Raw genomic sequence first — 13,705 nt, 5'->3', positions numbered from 1 at the left:
CCTACTGCTGGGCCTCAAGGGAGGACGAGCTGCTAATACCTCCCCCTCCGCCTCTTTCTCCTTCTAGAGAATCTAACGTGGATCAACTCAAACACTGTCTCTTTGTCTTTCTCTTCTTCTTTCTCCTCTTCTTTTCATCTCCCTCTTTCGTGCCCTCACTGCACACCATAGGAATCATGTATGAAGTCATGAGAGGACATCAAGGACAGCGGTGTGCGTGGAGCATGTGTTCCATATACGTTAGAGGCCTCTTATGTAAGTGTGAGCTCAGCCCCCCCCCCCCCCACCCCCCCCCCCCCCCCTCACCTCCCTGCTGCACATACATTTCCCTGTGTTCTCTCCAACCAGGTCACATGAGGACGGCGGAGCGAGAGGAACCCGGTCAATGACATTATACACATGATCCTGGAAGCCTACACCACACAGGGGATACAAAGGAAAATGAAAAGGCGGGTATATGAGGATTATTATTTTTATAAACATGGGTTGGATTCATGGCAAAGTGCGTAAATGTACAGGGAGAGATAATAAACAGAATGTCCCAGGTCTGGAGACGCAGCGTGGGGCCACCTGTCTCAACATCTCCTCTCTGTCGGTGCAGATTACCTGGAGCTATGGACACTGACATGGATATTTTGTCTGCTTCTATAGAGCTTATATATATATATCTATATCTATATACGGTCAAAAGTTTTATGGAGCCTGCGGTTTTTGATCTGGGCGAGTTTTTTTTTTCATGTTTTGGTTCAGGGCCTTTTGTTCCAAATAAGAATAGTTTGACATTTTGGGACGAATATTAATTTTGTCTCTTATTAAAGTTAGATGAGAAGATCGATATTACTTTCATATGCACTGGAGCTGGCGCCAGGGGCCTGGAGGTGATTACATATAGAGACAGAGAGCGGAGGAACCAGCAGATCTCTCTGACGTTCACAGGTTTTTAACTCCGGTAGATCTGTGGTGTATCTACTTTCTAAAGAGAAACTCAGCACCTGCAGGCCAAACTTCCCATGAAACCAGAAATCGTTGTTTTTCCTCTTGTGTGTCGACAGGGCCGGTATGTGAGGCCTCATACCTCAAGCTCTCTGCTAAAAGGCTTCATAATTGTCGAGGTTCTGTTACAGACCTGAAGGGTGGCACCGTGGGGGGGTGGTGGTTCGCGCGGTTACCTCACCGGTTCAAATCCCGGAGTTAATGGTTTAGTTAAAGAATCATTTGAAGATTGGAATCCACTGGTTTGGTATCAGTTGCTTCCTGTGTGTGGATTAAACTACCAACAACCAGGTCGGCTGGTCCACCTGCCTCCGGACTTTATGCTTAGCTAATCGTCTCCGTTTCGCTGAGTCATGAGAGAACTGATCTTCTTGAATAACATCACGTCAACTCACATTTTCCCTGAAGGTGTTAAACGTCTTTGTTTTTGCATTTTAATAGTTTCTCACTTCCTACCTGACCTGCACAGACCCTGGAACCCTCTTTGCAGAACAGATTGGAGTTTACATTGTTTCATAACAACTTGAGTTACTTCATGAGTTTTAGTAACAATGTATTTTCCTCTGCTAAGACAGAATCTCAAGGTTCAGCAGCTGGATAAATTCCAGTTTGTGATTTTAATGGGAAGATGGGGAGAAACAACTTAGGAGGGGAAAAATGCATAGACTTGGAAACGATCATGTGGTCACGTCTCAGAACCGTGACCTCCTGGGATGGAAGAGAATCCACAGAGTCAACAACTAGCTGTAGGAAGACATAAAAATGTAAGACGTATGTTTTTAAGGAAGCTCGCGTGGGACTATGATTAATGCAAAGCGAAGCAAAAATAATTTCCATAGATTATAGAGGATCAGAGCTCCTCATGTAGAACACGGAGTAACACGTGCAGAAATAATCGTTAAAGTTAAAGATGTTATGCAGGGTCGTGCACCAACTTGTGAAAGTGTTCTTGCTCCGTCCTGCTCCATAAGATGAATGTTGGGTGATGTGTGATAAGGGTTGAATCTGAGGACTTCAGGTCAGAGAGTTGAGGATGTGCTGGGAGGTTTATGGAGGGTGATCCCAGGACGAGGGAGGATGACTCCCATCTCCTGCCTGCACGTATCCCCCAACATAAACACTGTACACCTTATAAAATACTCTACAAAGACACGAACCTATACAAAGTGGTACAATGCAGCGTCTTGATTTACTGGTCCGCACCTCTGCCTCGGTAAAACACTCCAGAGACAAGTTAAAAAACCTGTTGGTGAGTTCAGACCCATGAATCAGGGCTGTATGTGGGGGACACGCTGTGTTCTGGCCCCAGAAGGAAACACAGATAAAGTCATTCTGAGAGTTCATGGTGGCACATGAGAAGCCACAGTTTATAGGTTCAATTCCCATGTTTCCAGTGAGAGTAGGATACACTTTTACTTTTATTTTACAGGACAACACAATCATGAGAGAATATTGGAAGCAAAGGGCGGCACAGGCGAGTAGCACTGACAAGAAGGTTCCAGGTTCAAATCCAGGTTTGAGGCCTCTCTGTGTCTAATTTGCATGTTCTTGCATTGTTGTGTTATTTTCTTTGTGTACGTCTCCACACATACTGGTTGTGTTGCTCCTGCGAGACGCTGCTGACCTGTCCAGGGTGTCTCCGGCCTCCAGCTCCTCTCAGGAGGATCGATGTGATGGATGATGGATGCAGCAAAGGGCCGAACTGCACCCTCTGTATGTGGGTCACCTGACCAATCAGACCTGTGCTCTAGATTTCTGATTATTTTACCTTTGTGTGGTTATTGTTTATCATCTTGTTCTTAAAATGCTGCAGCACCTGCTTCCATTCCTGCAGAAAAAGTCCTTCCACTGTCAAAAAGCTGTCAAAAGAATAATATTGATGTTCACCAAACCTGCACATGTCCACATATTCACTTAATTCCACATCCGAGCACAACTGGGGTGAGCAACATACTTTTTTTATACGTCTAAAACCCATCAGAGTTCATACATTATTTATCGCACTGTAACAAATTATTTAGGCAACAAGGCAAGTGTGGACATAATGTACTCCATGCTATGCATCCCTGGGGCCATAGTTAGATCTGCACTGTGGGCCCACAGAACATAAAACATAAAGCATTAAATTAAACTTCTGCGAAAAAATGTGCACTGAATGTTTAAACAAAGCCTCGTTCAGTTCATAAAACACGGAGCCTAACAAGGGGAGACGTATGGGGGGTGTACATTTTCACTGTGTGGTAAACTGATATCAGGTGAGCTCAGATAAAGTGGGACAGCGACTGTGAGGGTTTGTCCAGTTCGACTAAAGTGATTCTCATCAACATGCCAACGGTGAAATCTATATCAAAACAATATCAATTTACATGAACTCCATCTGTGACCTTCTTCTTCTGGAGAAGAGGATCTTTGTGTTGTCTTTACGGGAACTCGTAGTTTTGATTTAAAACCGATGATGTGATAAAAGAATATTTATGTCTCTGCATTCCTCTGCTTTCCTCAAGGTGAATAATATAAATTATGAACTACCGTCATACATTTTCGCAAAGATATATGTGTATGTAATTTACTATCAAACAAATTATGAGAAATATCTTTGATGCTTAGTTTTTTAATGTTTTTATACTTGAAACTGCCACTAGATCTTAAAATACTGGCCCCCGTTAACAGTCTGTGTAATGCATTACATCCAAGTATCATTTACTGGAGTATGTACAGGCTTTTATACATTTAATGTTTATTGCAATATATCTATCTATCTATCTATCTATCTATCTATCTATCTATATCTGTCTATATATCTATCTATCTATCTATCTATCTATCTATCTATCTATCTATCTATCTATCTATCTATCTATTTATCTAATTCCCCTAAAATCTGCTCACAAAACCAATTGAGCTGTTTTGGTGCATTTTACAACATTGATTGACTAAAAGTAGAAATTAGTTCATGGTTTAGTAATTATTTTAAGACAAGTTTCATCAGTTCTGTGTGTTGGGATTTGAACCGTGACCCTAACGACCCCGTCTTTGGCCTTCCACTGATCAGACCCTGAGTTTAATGGGTGTTTTAATAAATTCTAACCCATTTAAACTTGTAATTTTCTTCTCCCACAGTAAAAAAACAGTTGATATTTGACAGTAAACATCACAGAATGAGTTTCCTCTTCCTCCAGTTTGTGGTAAACACGCAACACGTGGACAAACACACCGAGGCCACGCTGCACAGTAAGGTTTTAGCGCCATCGTGCGGTGGGGAGGGGCAAAAGAAAAAAACAACAACAGAGCCCACCCCTGACGCACTTCCGCCTAATTTGCGGAAGTGGACGCTCTCCGCATCTAACATGTCTGTCGTCGTTTAGCCGCGCTGAACGATAAACAAGCCGCGTGGAGGATGGCGGACGGATCCGTGGACGAGCTCTCGCAGCTCGAGTATTTGTCTCTGGTGTCCAAAGTGTGCACGGAGCTCGACAACCATCTTGGAATCAGCGATAAAGACTTAGGTTGGTGTCCCAGCGAGAAATCTCGGCTAACTAGCTAGCCTAAGCTAACTGGCCTCCGCTGCTAGCTAGCTTAAAAATCTGTGAATCTGTGTTTTCTCACAACCCTCGTCACATCTCAGTCGTTGTTTTGTGTTGTTTTTCTCAACCTTCGATCTGAACCACTGTGGTTTAACCCGTGTCCTTCTCTTCACAGCTGAATTCGTCATCAGCCTCGCGGAGAAGGAGCCGAGCTTCGATGGGTTCAAAGCTATTCTGCTAAAAAATGGAGCCGAGTTCATGGTAAGTGTGAATCTGCACCTTCTGTTATCTGGCAGTTAGCATCCAGCTAACTCCCACCTGGTAACTAAACCCTGTATCTGCCTCTTCTGATGTGTCGATCGCAGGATTCTCTCATCGGTAACTTGCTCAGGCTCATTCAGACAATGCGACCTCCGACCAAGGCGCCGGCCAGTAAAGGTGAGTTCATGTAGTTCAATATTAAACCTGTCATCAAGGGAAAGATTCAAAAGTCCCTCTGCTAATTAGAGTTGTACTTTATTAAACTATGATGGAAATGGGACATGACTTATTTCCACCAAGATACTGAGTAATATCTGTTGTTGTTGATCCCATGGCTTCATATCTGTCTGTCATCTGTTAAGTGTTATGATCTGTTGCTTCCTCGTCTAAACTCCTAATCATGAATCTTCATCCATCTCTAGTGTCTGAGGTGTCGGTCAAGCCGAACACAGATAAGGATCGACTGAAGGAGTTGTTTCCTGCACTTTGTCGAGCTAACGAGTCGGGGCCGAAGGTATGTGGCTCAAGCTCAGCGTTTATGTTATTAATAAGGCACAACGATAAATAAACATGTATTTAAAAGTGTTAATTTGAATACACTTTATTTCATGGCCCATTTTCTAAACACCCAAGCACACTTGCAGTTCATATTTAAGGACAAGAATAAGTAAACCAAACGTTAACATTAATTCAGAGTCACAGACGTCTTCAATGTCCTTGTATCTTCAGAAAAGAATAGATAAATATTCCTCATATGTAAACACAAGAATAAATAAATATTCCTCATATATAAACACAAGAATTAATACATTTCCACACGTGTGAATTAGCACAAGGCATCCCTCCCCCTCCTGTACCAGTATCATCTTCTCTTGAGAAACACTTCTTCAGACTCGTTCTACTCAACTGTCAGAATCTCACTCATGTAAAACCACTGGAGGCTGGTGGATGATGCTGCTTTGTACCTGACGTTTGTTTGTCTTACTCCTTCAGATTGTAGATGAAGATGATGATAAAGTTGCAGCTGCAGCCATGAAAGAGCTGGAGATGTTTATGCCCAGTGTCAGTGGGGAAGACTCAAAAAGCAGCAAGAGCCGGTAAGATGACTGAAGACATGTGTCATGTCTATATTTTCCAACCCAACCAATATGTCCTCTGCTCTTAAGATATTTGTAAATTCAACAGTTTTCTTTTATGTAATTTTCTCACTTGTCCCATTAGGTCCGAGAAGAGCAGACGTCGCAGTCGAAGTCGCAGCCGAGACAGAGACCGACACAGAGATAGAGACCGAGATCGGGACAGAGACAGAGACAGGAAGAGAAGACATCGTTCTCGATCACGTTCCGAGTCCAGGTCTCGCTCCAGCGATCACCACAGAGAGAGGGACAGGGATAGAGATCAGGGTAAAAGAAAAGACAAATCCACCCGCTGGACCGAGCGTTCACCGAGTCCCAAGAAAGACCAAGACTGGAAAGACAAGCACGTGGACCGCCCTCCACCTGAAGAGCCTTCAGTCGGGGACATTTACAACGGCAAAATCACCAGCATCATGCAGTTTGGATGCTTTGTTCAGCTCGAGGGTTTAAGGTCAGTAACACAACTTTAGCCGAAGTAGATAGATTTTATTCTTGGTACAAACAAATACCTCAGTTCTGGTCTGCATCATGTCACATTTCCTTGACTATGATTGTAAGGCCTTCACGTGGAGCTTTAAGTAACATGAGTCTGTTCAAGTTTCGGTGAAGTCAACTGTGTTGTGTGCTTCTCCTTTAGGAAACGCTGGGAGGGACTGGTCCACATCTCAGAGCTGCGTCGAGAGGGACGTGTGGCCAACGTGGCTGATGTCGTCAGCAAAGGCCAGAGAGTTAAAATCAAGGTGCTCTCGTTCACCGGCTCAAAGACCAGCCTCAGTATGAAGGTAAGGAAGAACCTCCAGTAATAATCTACAAAGAGAGTTATCCCTTCCATTGTGAGCGGGCTAATTTTCTAAACTTTCCCTCCTTTCTTTGTCAGGATGTGGATCAGGAGACCGGAGAAGACCTGAACCCCAACAGGAGAAGGAACGTGGGACCAGACGGGGACGAGATCACCATGAGGAACCCAGACCGGCCTGTCAACGTGAACTTGGGCCACGTCCCTGAAATGGAGCAGGACGACACCCTGGAGCGAAAGAGGCTCACTAAAATCTCTGATCCAGAGAAGTGGGAAATCAAACAGGTCGGGAATCAAACTGTATAGATCTCAGTTAAGAAGCTGTTTAGTTCTGGGATGAAAAACGTTGACTCCTCCTCGTTGTCTGCTCTCAGATGATCGCTGCCAATGTGCTGTCCAAAGAGGAGTTCCCTGATTTTGATGACGAGACCGGGATCCTTCCTAAAGTTGATGATGAGGAGGGTAAGAGACATTTACCGAACCAAGAATTCAGATGAACTGTGACTGAGTGGGCTGCGTACTGATTAGCTGTGATTACTCTCATTCAGACGAAGACTTGGAAATTGAGCTGGTTGAAGAAGAACCTCCTTTCCTGAGGGGACACACCAAGCAAAGCATGGACATGAGCCCAGTCAAGATCGTCAAGGTAGTTTTCACCTCCATGTATTTTACATATCATCATATCCTGCGTGTTGCTCAATAAACAACTGATTTATTTAACATTTTACTGTTTCAACCTTTAGCAAATTTGTCAGTGTTTACTTTATAATGTGAGCAGATGGACATAGTGAGCAACATAACCTGGATGCGGCACAAACACATAATGACATAAAAGCGCTTTTTTGATGTTTTGAAACACAGCCTCAAAGTGACCCCCCCGTCCTTTTCCTCTGCTGTCCACAGAATCCAGATGGCTCTCTGTCCCAGGCCGCCATGATGCAGAGCGCTCTGGCGAAGGAAAGACGAGAGCTGAAGCAGGCTGCGCGTGAGGCCGAGATGGACTCCATCCCCATGGGGCTGAATAAACACTGGGTGGACCCACTGCCAGACGGTGAGGAATCCATTAGATCTGCACATTAAGTCATTTCTGAGTCACAGATGTTGATTCTGTGGAAGAAGGATAAATCAAACCAATGTTTGGCCCTAAAATCATCTGCTAGATTGAAATCAGCATGTTAATTATCAGATTTTTTAATCTAAATATCTAGAGTTTTATCTTTGCTTTTGACACTTGAGCGTCGAGTATCAGATTTAATTTAGTCAAGCACCCTCTGTAGGAGGTCTGCTTAATTAAAACCACAGCCCAGTCTGAGTCATGACGCTTCCTCCATGATGGGAGACAGTGCCCCTCAGGCTCACTGGTACTGGAGATGGTTATCTGGCTTCCTGCCGCCTGCTATCTGGCCGGATGGTGAAGTTTTGCCATGGATCACTGTGCTTGTGTACACCCCCCCCCTTGCCCCAGGTGGTCTAAACCAAGGGTGGGCAATATCCTGCCATAACCACGCAGAAATGGCCAAGAGTTGTTAGGCTAGAGTTGTAAATATAAGCAGAGTTTTCTCTTCATCAAGATCTCTTTTACTCCTCTTCACAGTTGACGGCCGGCAGATTGCAGCCAACATGAGAGGAATCGGTATGATGCCCAACGACATCCCAGAGTGGAAGAAACACGCCTTTGGGGGCAACAAGGCCTCGTATGGAAAGAAGACCGCGCTCTCCATCCTGGAGCAGAGGGAGAGTCTGCCCATCTACAAGCTGAAGGAGCAGCTCATTCAGGTTCGTCCCCGTTTAGAAACAAAAACCAAAGAGAGACATTCAGATGTTATTACCTGATCCTGTTCCAGCTCTGTAAACAACGATATAACCGTTCTACTACCGGTTTGTAACTTCCTGTCTTCCTGTAAATCTCTTCAGGCTGTTCATGACAACCAGATCCTGATTGTGATCGGAGAGACCGGATCCGGTAAGACCACACAGATCACCCAGTACCTGGCAGAGGCCGGTTACACCACCCGCGGGAAGATCGGCTGCACGCAGCCCCGTCGTGTGGCCGCCATGTCGGTGGCAAAGAGAGTCTCAGAGGAATATGGTTGTTGTCTTGGACAAGAGGTGAGTGGACCCCCCCCCCGGACACCGTGTCAATCTGTGGATTCAAACAACATGATGCTGTGAACATGTGTTAAATCTTTCTGTCTGGTTTCACTAGGTGGGTTACACCATCCGGTTTGAGGACTGCACCAGTCCTGAGACGGTGATCAAGTACATGACGGACGGTATGCTGTTGAGAGAGTGTTTGATCGACTCCGAACTGGGGCAGTACGCCATCATCATGTTGGATGAAGCTCACGAGAGGACGATCCACACTGACGTTCTCTTCGGTCTCCTGAAGAAGGTGAGGAAGAAGAGCACAAGCTCACACATTCATCTTCTGAGGGAAACTTTGAGGAGATGCTGAGTTTCCTGGTTCTGTTTTCAGACGGTTATGAAACGCACGGACATGAAGCTGATCGTTACGTCAGCTACACTGGACGCTGTGAAGTTCTCTCAGTATTTCTATGAGGCGCCAATCTTCACCATCCCCGGCAGAACGTATCCAGTGGAGGTGCTTTACACCAAAGAGCCGGAGACAGACTACCTGGATGCCAGTCTCATCACCGTCATGCAGATCCATCTGACTGAACCTCCGGGTATGAATCTAAAATCTTGAAAGCACACAAATCTCACTGTGTGTCTTTCTCTGTTGTGTTCTTACATCATCCTCCTCTGTGTCCTGCGTCCAGGTGATGTCCTGGTGTTTCTGACGGGACAGGAGGAGATCGACACGGCCTGTGAGATCCTGTACGAGCGGATGAAGTCTCTGGGGCCGGATGTGCCTGAGCTCATTATTCTGCCCGTCTACTCGGCCCTGCCCAGCGAGATGCAGACCAGAATCTTCGACCCGGCACCACCAGGCAGCAGAAAGGTTCCTTCATTCAATGTTTCTTTCAAACATATGGAAAATATATACGATATGTTCCTGTTACAAATTTGTACTTCACATGAACTGGCACAATTCAGTATCTGCATTCAATTATGGTTTTGGCGTTTGAAGCATGCTGGTTCATTGTTCAAGAGCCATTGTTTGTTTATGGTTTATCCTTTTATTCCAAAAGCTCTTCAGCTGACTTTAGATTTAATGTTTTTGGGGTCATTGACTTGGCTTCTTCTTTAGTTTTTAAGAAATCCACTTTATTCAGAACTTCCTGGTAAAATGCAACAACAGGAACACATCTAACTTTGTGTGTTTGTTTCACTTCACTTTCTGTAGGTGGTCATTGCCACAAACATCGCAGAGACGTCTCTGACCATCGATGGGATTTACTATGTGGTCGACCCCGGCTTTGTCAAGCAAAAAGTCTACAACTCCAAGACCGGTATCGACCAGCTTGTGGTGACTCCCATCTCACAGGTACAACATCTTAAAGATGACCACAACACTGCAAAAAGTCAATATTAAACAATGAATACAATAAAGTAGCGAGGTCTGGTAGATTTATATCTGTTTTGTCTCTGCTAGGCCCAGGCCAAGCAGAGGGCGGGTCGAGCCGGCAGAACGGGCCCAGGGAAAACGTACAGGCTGTACACAGAGAGAGCCTACAGAGACGAGATGCTGACGACCAACGTGCCCGAGATCCAGAGAACCAACTTGGCCAGCACGGTGCTGTCTCTGAAGGTGAACCAACATGCCGGGCTCCGGTCTTATCCTGCACATAGTCAACATGATGCAACCTTTATACCATTTGACCTTAAAATAGCAGCTTTAGAGATAGTTGAGCTTGAATGGTGATGTCTCAGAGACTGTGAACGTGGAGAATGTTTCCTCTTTCAGTCCCTGAACGTCTGTTCTCTGTAACTCTGGTGAGTGGGTTCGATCTCCTGTGAGAAGAACTGACTGAGAGTCTCAGCTTCAACTTTCACAATCAGCTCCAGCGAGTTGAAGAGTGAAGCTGAACTGTAGATCAGTTAAAAAGACTCAGAGGTTATTAAAAACCAGAGTTTATCTCCAAGAATAAATCCCCTTGTGTGGCTGCAGGGGGCGCTGTTACTCTGTAGAAGAGTACAGGAAGAAAAGGAAACGAGTGGTTAGTCTATATTTGTAGATCAAAGAGGAGTTTTCACAACTGCCTGGTGTCCTTCTGTCCCATATTTTAGAAAGATTCTCCATTAGACATGAGATGCATTTAAATGAAAGTTTGTTAAAGTTTATGTATAGGAAATGTACACCTTGCTAAGCCTTGAAGGTTAATATCTTTAATTCAAATCCGTTGGTATCTCCTCTGTTTGTGTCTCCTCCACCAGGCCATGGGCATCAATGACCTGCTGTCCTTCGACTTCATGGACGCTCCTCCCATGGAGACTCTGATCACAGCCATGGAGCAGCTCTACACTCTGGGCGCTCTGGACGATGAAGGTTTACTCACCAGACTCGGCAGAAGGGTGAGGAGTGACACCATTAGTTTTTTCACCTCAGGATAAATATATCGGATCACATTTCTGGTTTGAATAAACTAATTATTTATTAACGTCTCATCACCTCTGTCCTTCACTTCCCTCTCGTCCTCTCTGGTAACTCAAATTATATTTATGTCCTTTTCTCCACCTGTCCTCTAGATGGCAGAGTTCCCTCTGGAGCCGATGCTGTGTAAGATGTTGATCATGTCCGTGCATCTGGGCTGCAGCGAGGAGATGCTCACGATCGTGTCCATGCTGTCTGTGCAGAATGTCTTCTATCGGCCAAAGGTACGCTCAGCACTAAACATGGAGCTTTGCAATGACTGGAAACAGAGAACTAATTTAGGTCCAGGTCAAAAATATCTAATTGTTTTTTTTAAAGGACAAACAAGCCCTGGCCGACCAGAAGAAGGCAAAGTTCCACCAAGCGGAGGGAGACCACCTGACTCTGCTGGCTGTCTACAACTCCTGGAAGAACAACAAGTTCTCCAACCCCTGGTGCTACGAGAACTTCATCCAGGCCCGCTCCCTGCGCCGAGCCCAGGACATCCGCAAACAGATGCTGGGCATCATGGACCGGTAGGATGGCGTCATTATAAAACACGACAGTTTGAATACAACCTTGTGGATTTCTCATGAACACCCAACACGCTCTCCTTTCCTCAGACATAAGCTCGATGTGGTGACGTGTGGGAAAGCCACGGTGCGAGTCCAGAAGGCCATCTGCAGTGGTTTCTTCAGGAACGCGGCTAAAAAGGATCCTCAGGAGGGCTACAGGACGCTGATCGACCAGCAAGTGGTGTACATTCACCCGTCCAGTGCTCTGTTCAACCGCCAGCCTGAGTGGTAGGACAGCACCTCACTGATCTCAGTCTGAGAAGAAATACATCTTTTTCTTTTTATTGTGTAAAATGGATCTTCTAACGTCCTCTCATTCTTCTCCGCAGGGTCGTCTACCACGAGTTGGTGCTGACCACCAAGGAGTACATGCGAGAGGTGACCACCATCGACCCTCGCTGGCTGGTGGAGTTCTCTCCGGCCTTCTTCAAGGTGTCCGACCCCACGCGCCTCAGCAAGCAGAAGAAGCAGCAACGTCTGGAGCCTCTGTACAATCGCTACGAGGAGCCCAACGCCTGGAGGATCTCCCGCGCCTTCAGACGCCGCTGAGGCTCGTGATGTTACGAATACTGACGACCTGTACTTTGTCCTGCGTCATGTGATCAGAGCCTGTAGATCGAAGTCTCCGTCATCACCACTTTAAACAGTGTAGTCACTCCTCCTTTTTGAATTTGTACAAACGGCAGTTTCTAACTTGTCTGAGTTTGTGTCATTATCTCTAAAGCCTTAGCTCTTTACTTGTTCTAGCTCTAAACCAGAGAAGCAGGAATCAGGTGAATCTTCTTGGAGGAGATTCTCCCAAACGATGGACTATTTATTTTAACGCTGTACGTGATTGGACGTTAAGTATAAACCAGGACCTGATAAAATCTCAAATGTCCTTAATGTTTCGGAAGTGGAGTCTGACCAAAAGGATGGAACGTATATATTTGATAGATTTTGTTATTACAGGAACGACTTTCCACTCACTTGTCTGTGTATCAGAGATACTCACCAGTGAAACTATGAGCATGTGTTCTCATTAAATCCTTTTTTTTTAAATCACTTGGATTCTCTTGTGAACTTTAATAAATGGAAATGTATTTACAGAAAGATTTCACTGTTTGGTTTTTCTGGCTGTTATTTACCCAAACATATAAAAGCCAAAACACAGCTGCTCAGAATACTCTATATCTGCAAGTAATATATTTGAATGTCTTTAGAAATATAAGCCTATAAAGATTTAAAAAATATGAAATATATTTAAAATATGTGCATTCTGTACAGAGTAATGGAAACTTGGAAAACCGGTTTTACTCATGTCTGGTTTAAATCTGGTCCAAAAGAAGATGGAGGGAAAACCTGGATTTGATTTTCACCAATTCAGTGAAATCAAAACTTTTCCACATGAACTTAAGCGGTTCAGTAAAATTAGTTTTACAATGTTTTAAAAGTAGCATGTTGATAATAACAGGATCTACGTTTTTTTAAAGTACAGTAAAGAAGATGCTAAAATATCAAAACCAAAACATTTGAACATGTTCTTGTGTCACTTTAAGTCTCTTCTCATATGAATTACATTTTTACTTGTTTTTATTTTTATATTGTATAAAAGTAGCCTGGATGCCAGACGAACTTAGCCCCGCCCACAACATTTTTGGTCGGGCAGTTCTGTCTGGAGTCGCTCCGTTGGGAAAAAATTATGCCCGACCGGGCCAATCAGATTGTCAGGGCGGGCTTTATACGATGATTGACAGATGATCAACGGTAACGTAATCAACCAAGAATTTCCATATCGGTGCATCCTAGTCTCCACCCTTGCGTTCACACAGCATCACAGCTCCTCAAGGTCCAAGCTTACCTTTGTCCAAACCAAGTAGTCTACTGGCTTGTGATTACAAAATACT

The 13,705-nt window shown here is 44.6% G+C and overlaps 1 protein-coding gene across 1 annotated transcript; it reads left to right on the top strand.

Annotated features, from left to right (window-relative positions):
* Positions 1-4,310: 4,310 nt before the first annotated feature.
* Positions 4,311-12,913, top strand: LOC128426474 (ATP-dependent RNA helicase DHX8). The gene is made up of 23 exons (XM_053413360.1): positions 4,311-4,499; positions 4,693-4,778; positions 4,883-4,955; positions 5,201-5,292; positions 5,772-5,875; positions 6,000-6,365; positions 6,552-6,696; positions 6,792-6,995; positions 7,085-7,172; positions 7,259-7,356; positions 7,614-7,761; positions 8,305-8,486; positions 8,625-8,819; positions 8,917-9,102; positions 9,187-9,397; positions 9,491-9,672; positions 10,018-10,158; positions 10,267-10,422; positions 11,049-11,186; positions 11,361-11,489; positions 11,584-11,780; positions 11,868-12,047; positions 12,149-12,913. The coding sequence occupies exons 1-23, from the start codon at positions 4,391-4,393 to the stop codon at positions 12,366-12,368; spliced, it is 3,630 nt and encodes a 1,209-aa protein (XP_053269335.1). The 5' UTR covers positions 4,311-4,390; the 3' UTR covers positions 12,369-12,913.
* The last annotated feature ends 792 nt before the right edge of the window (positions 12,914-13,705 follow it).

The sequence above is a fragment of the Pleuronectes platessa genome, chromosome 21, assembly GCF_947347685.1.
Source record: "Pleuronectes platessa chromosome 21, fPlePla1.1, whole genome shotgun sequence".
NCBI classification, from domain to species: domain Eukaryota; kingdom Metazoa; phylum Chordata; class Actinopteri; order Pleuronectiformes; family Pleuronectidae; genus Pleuronectes; species Pleuronectes platessa.
This window is presented reverse-complemented; position numbering and strand designations above follow the sequence as displayed.

Excerpts from the sequence above, each read along its gene's own strand:
- LOC128426474 (XM_053413360.1), top strand. The coding sequence starts at position 4,391 with ATGGCGGACGGATCCGTGGACGAGCTCTCGCAGCTCGAGTATTTGTCT. Across the intron at positions 9,398-9,490 it reads CCATCTGACTGAACCTCCGG|GTGATGTCCTGGTGTTTCTG; the intron begins GTATGAATCTAA and ends TCCTGCGTCCAG. Across the intron at positions 11,490-11,583 it reads ATGTCTTCTATCGGCCAAAG|GACAAACAAGCCCTGGCCGA; the intron begins GTACGCTCAGCA and ends TTTTTTTTAAAG.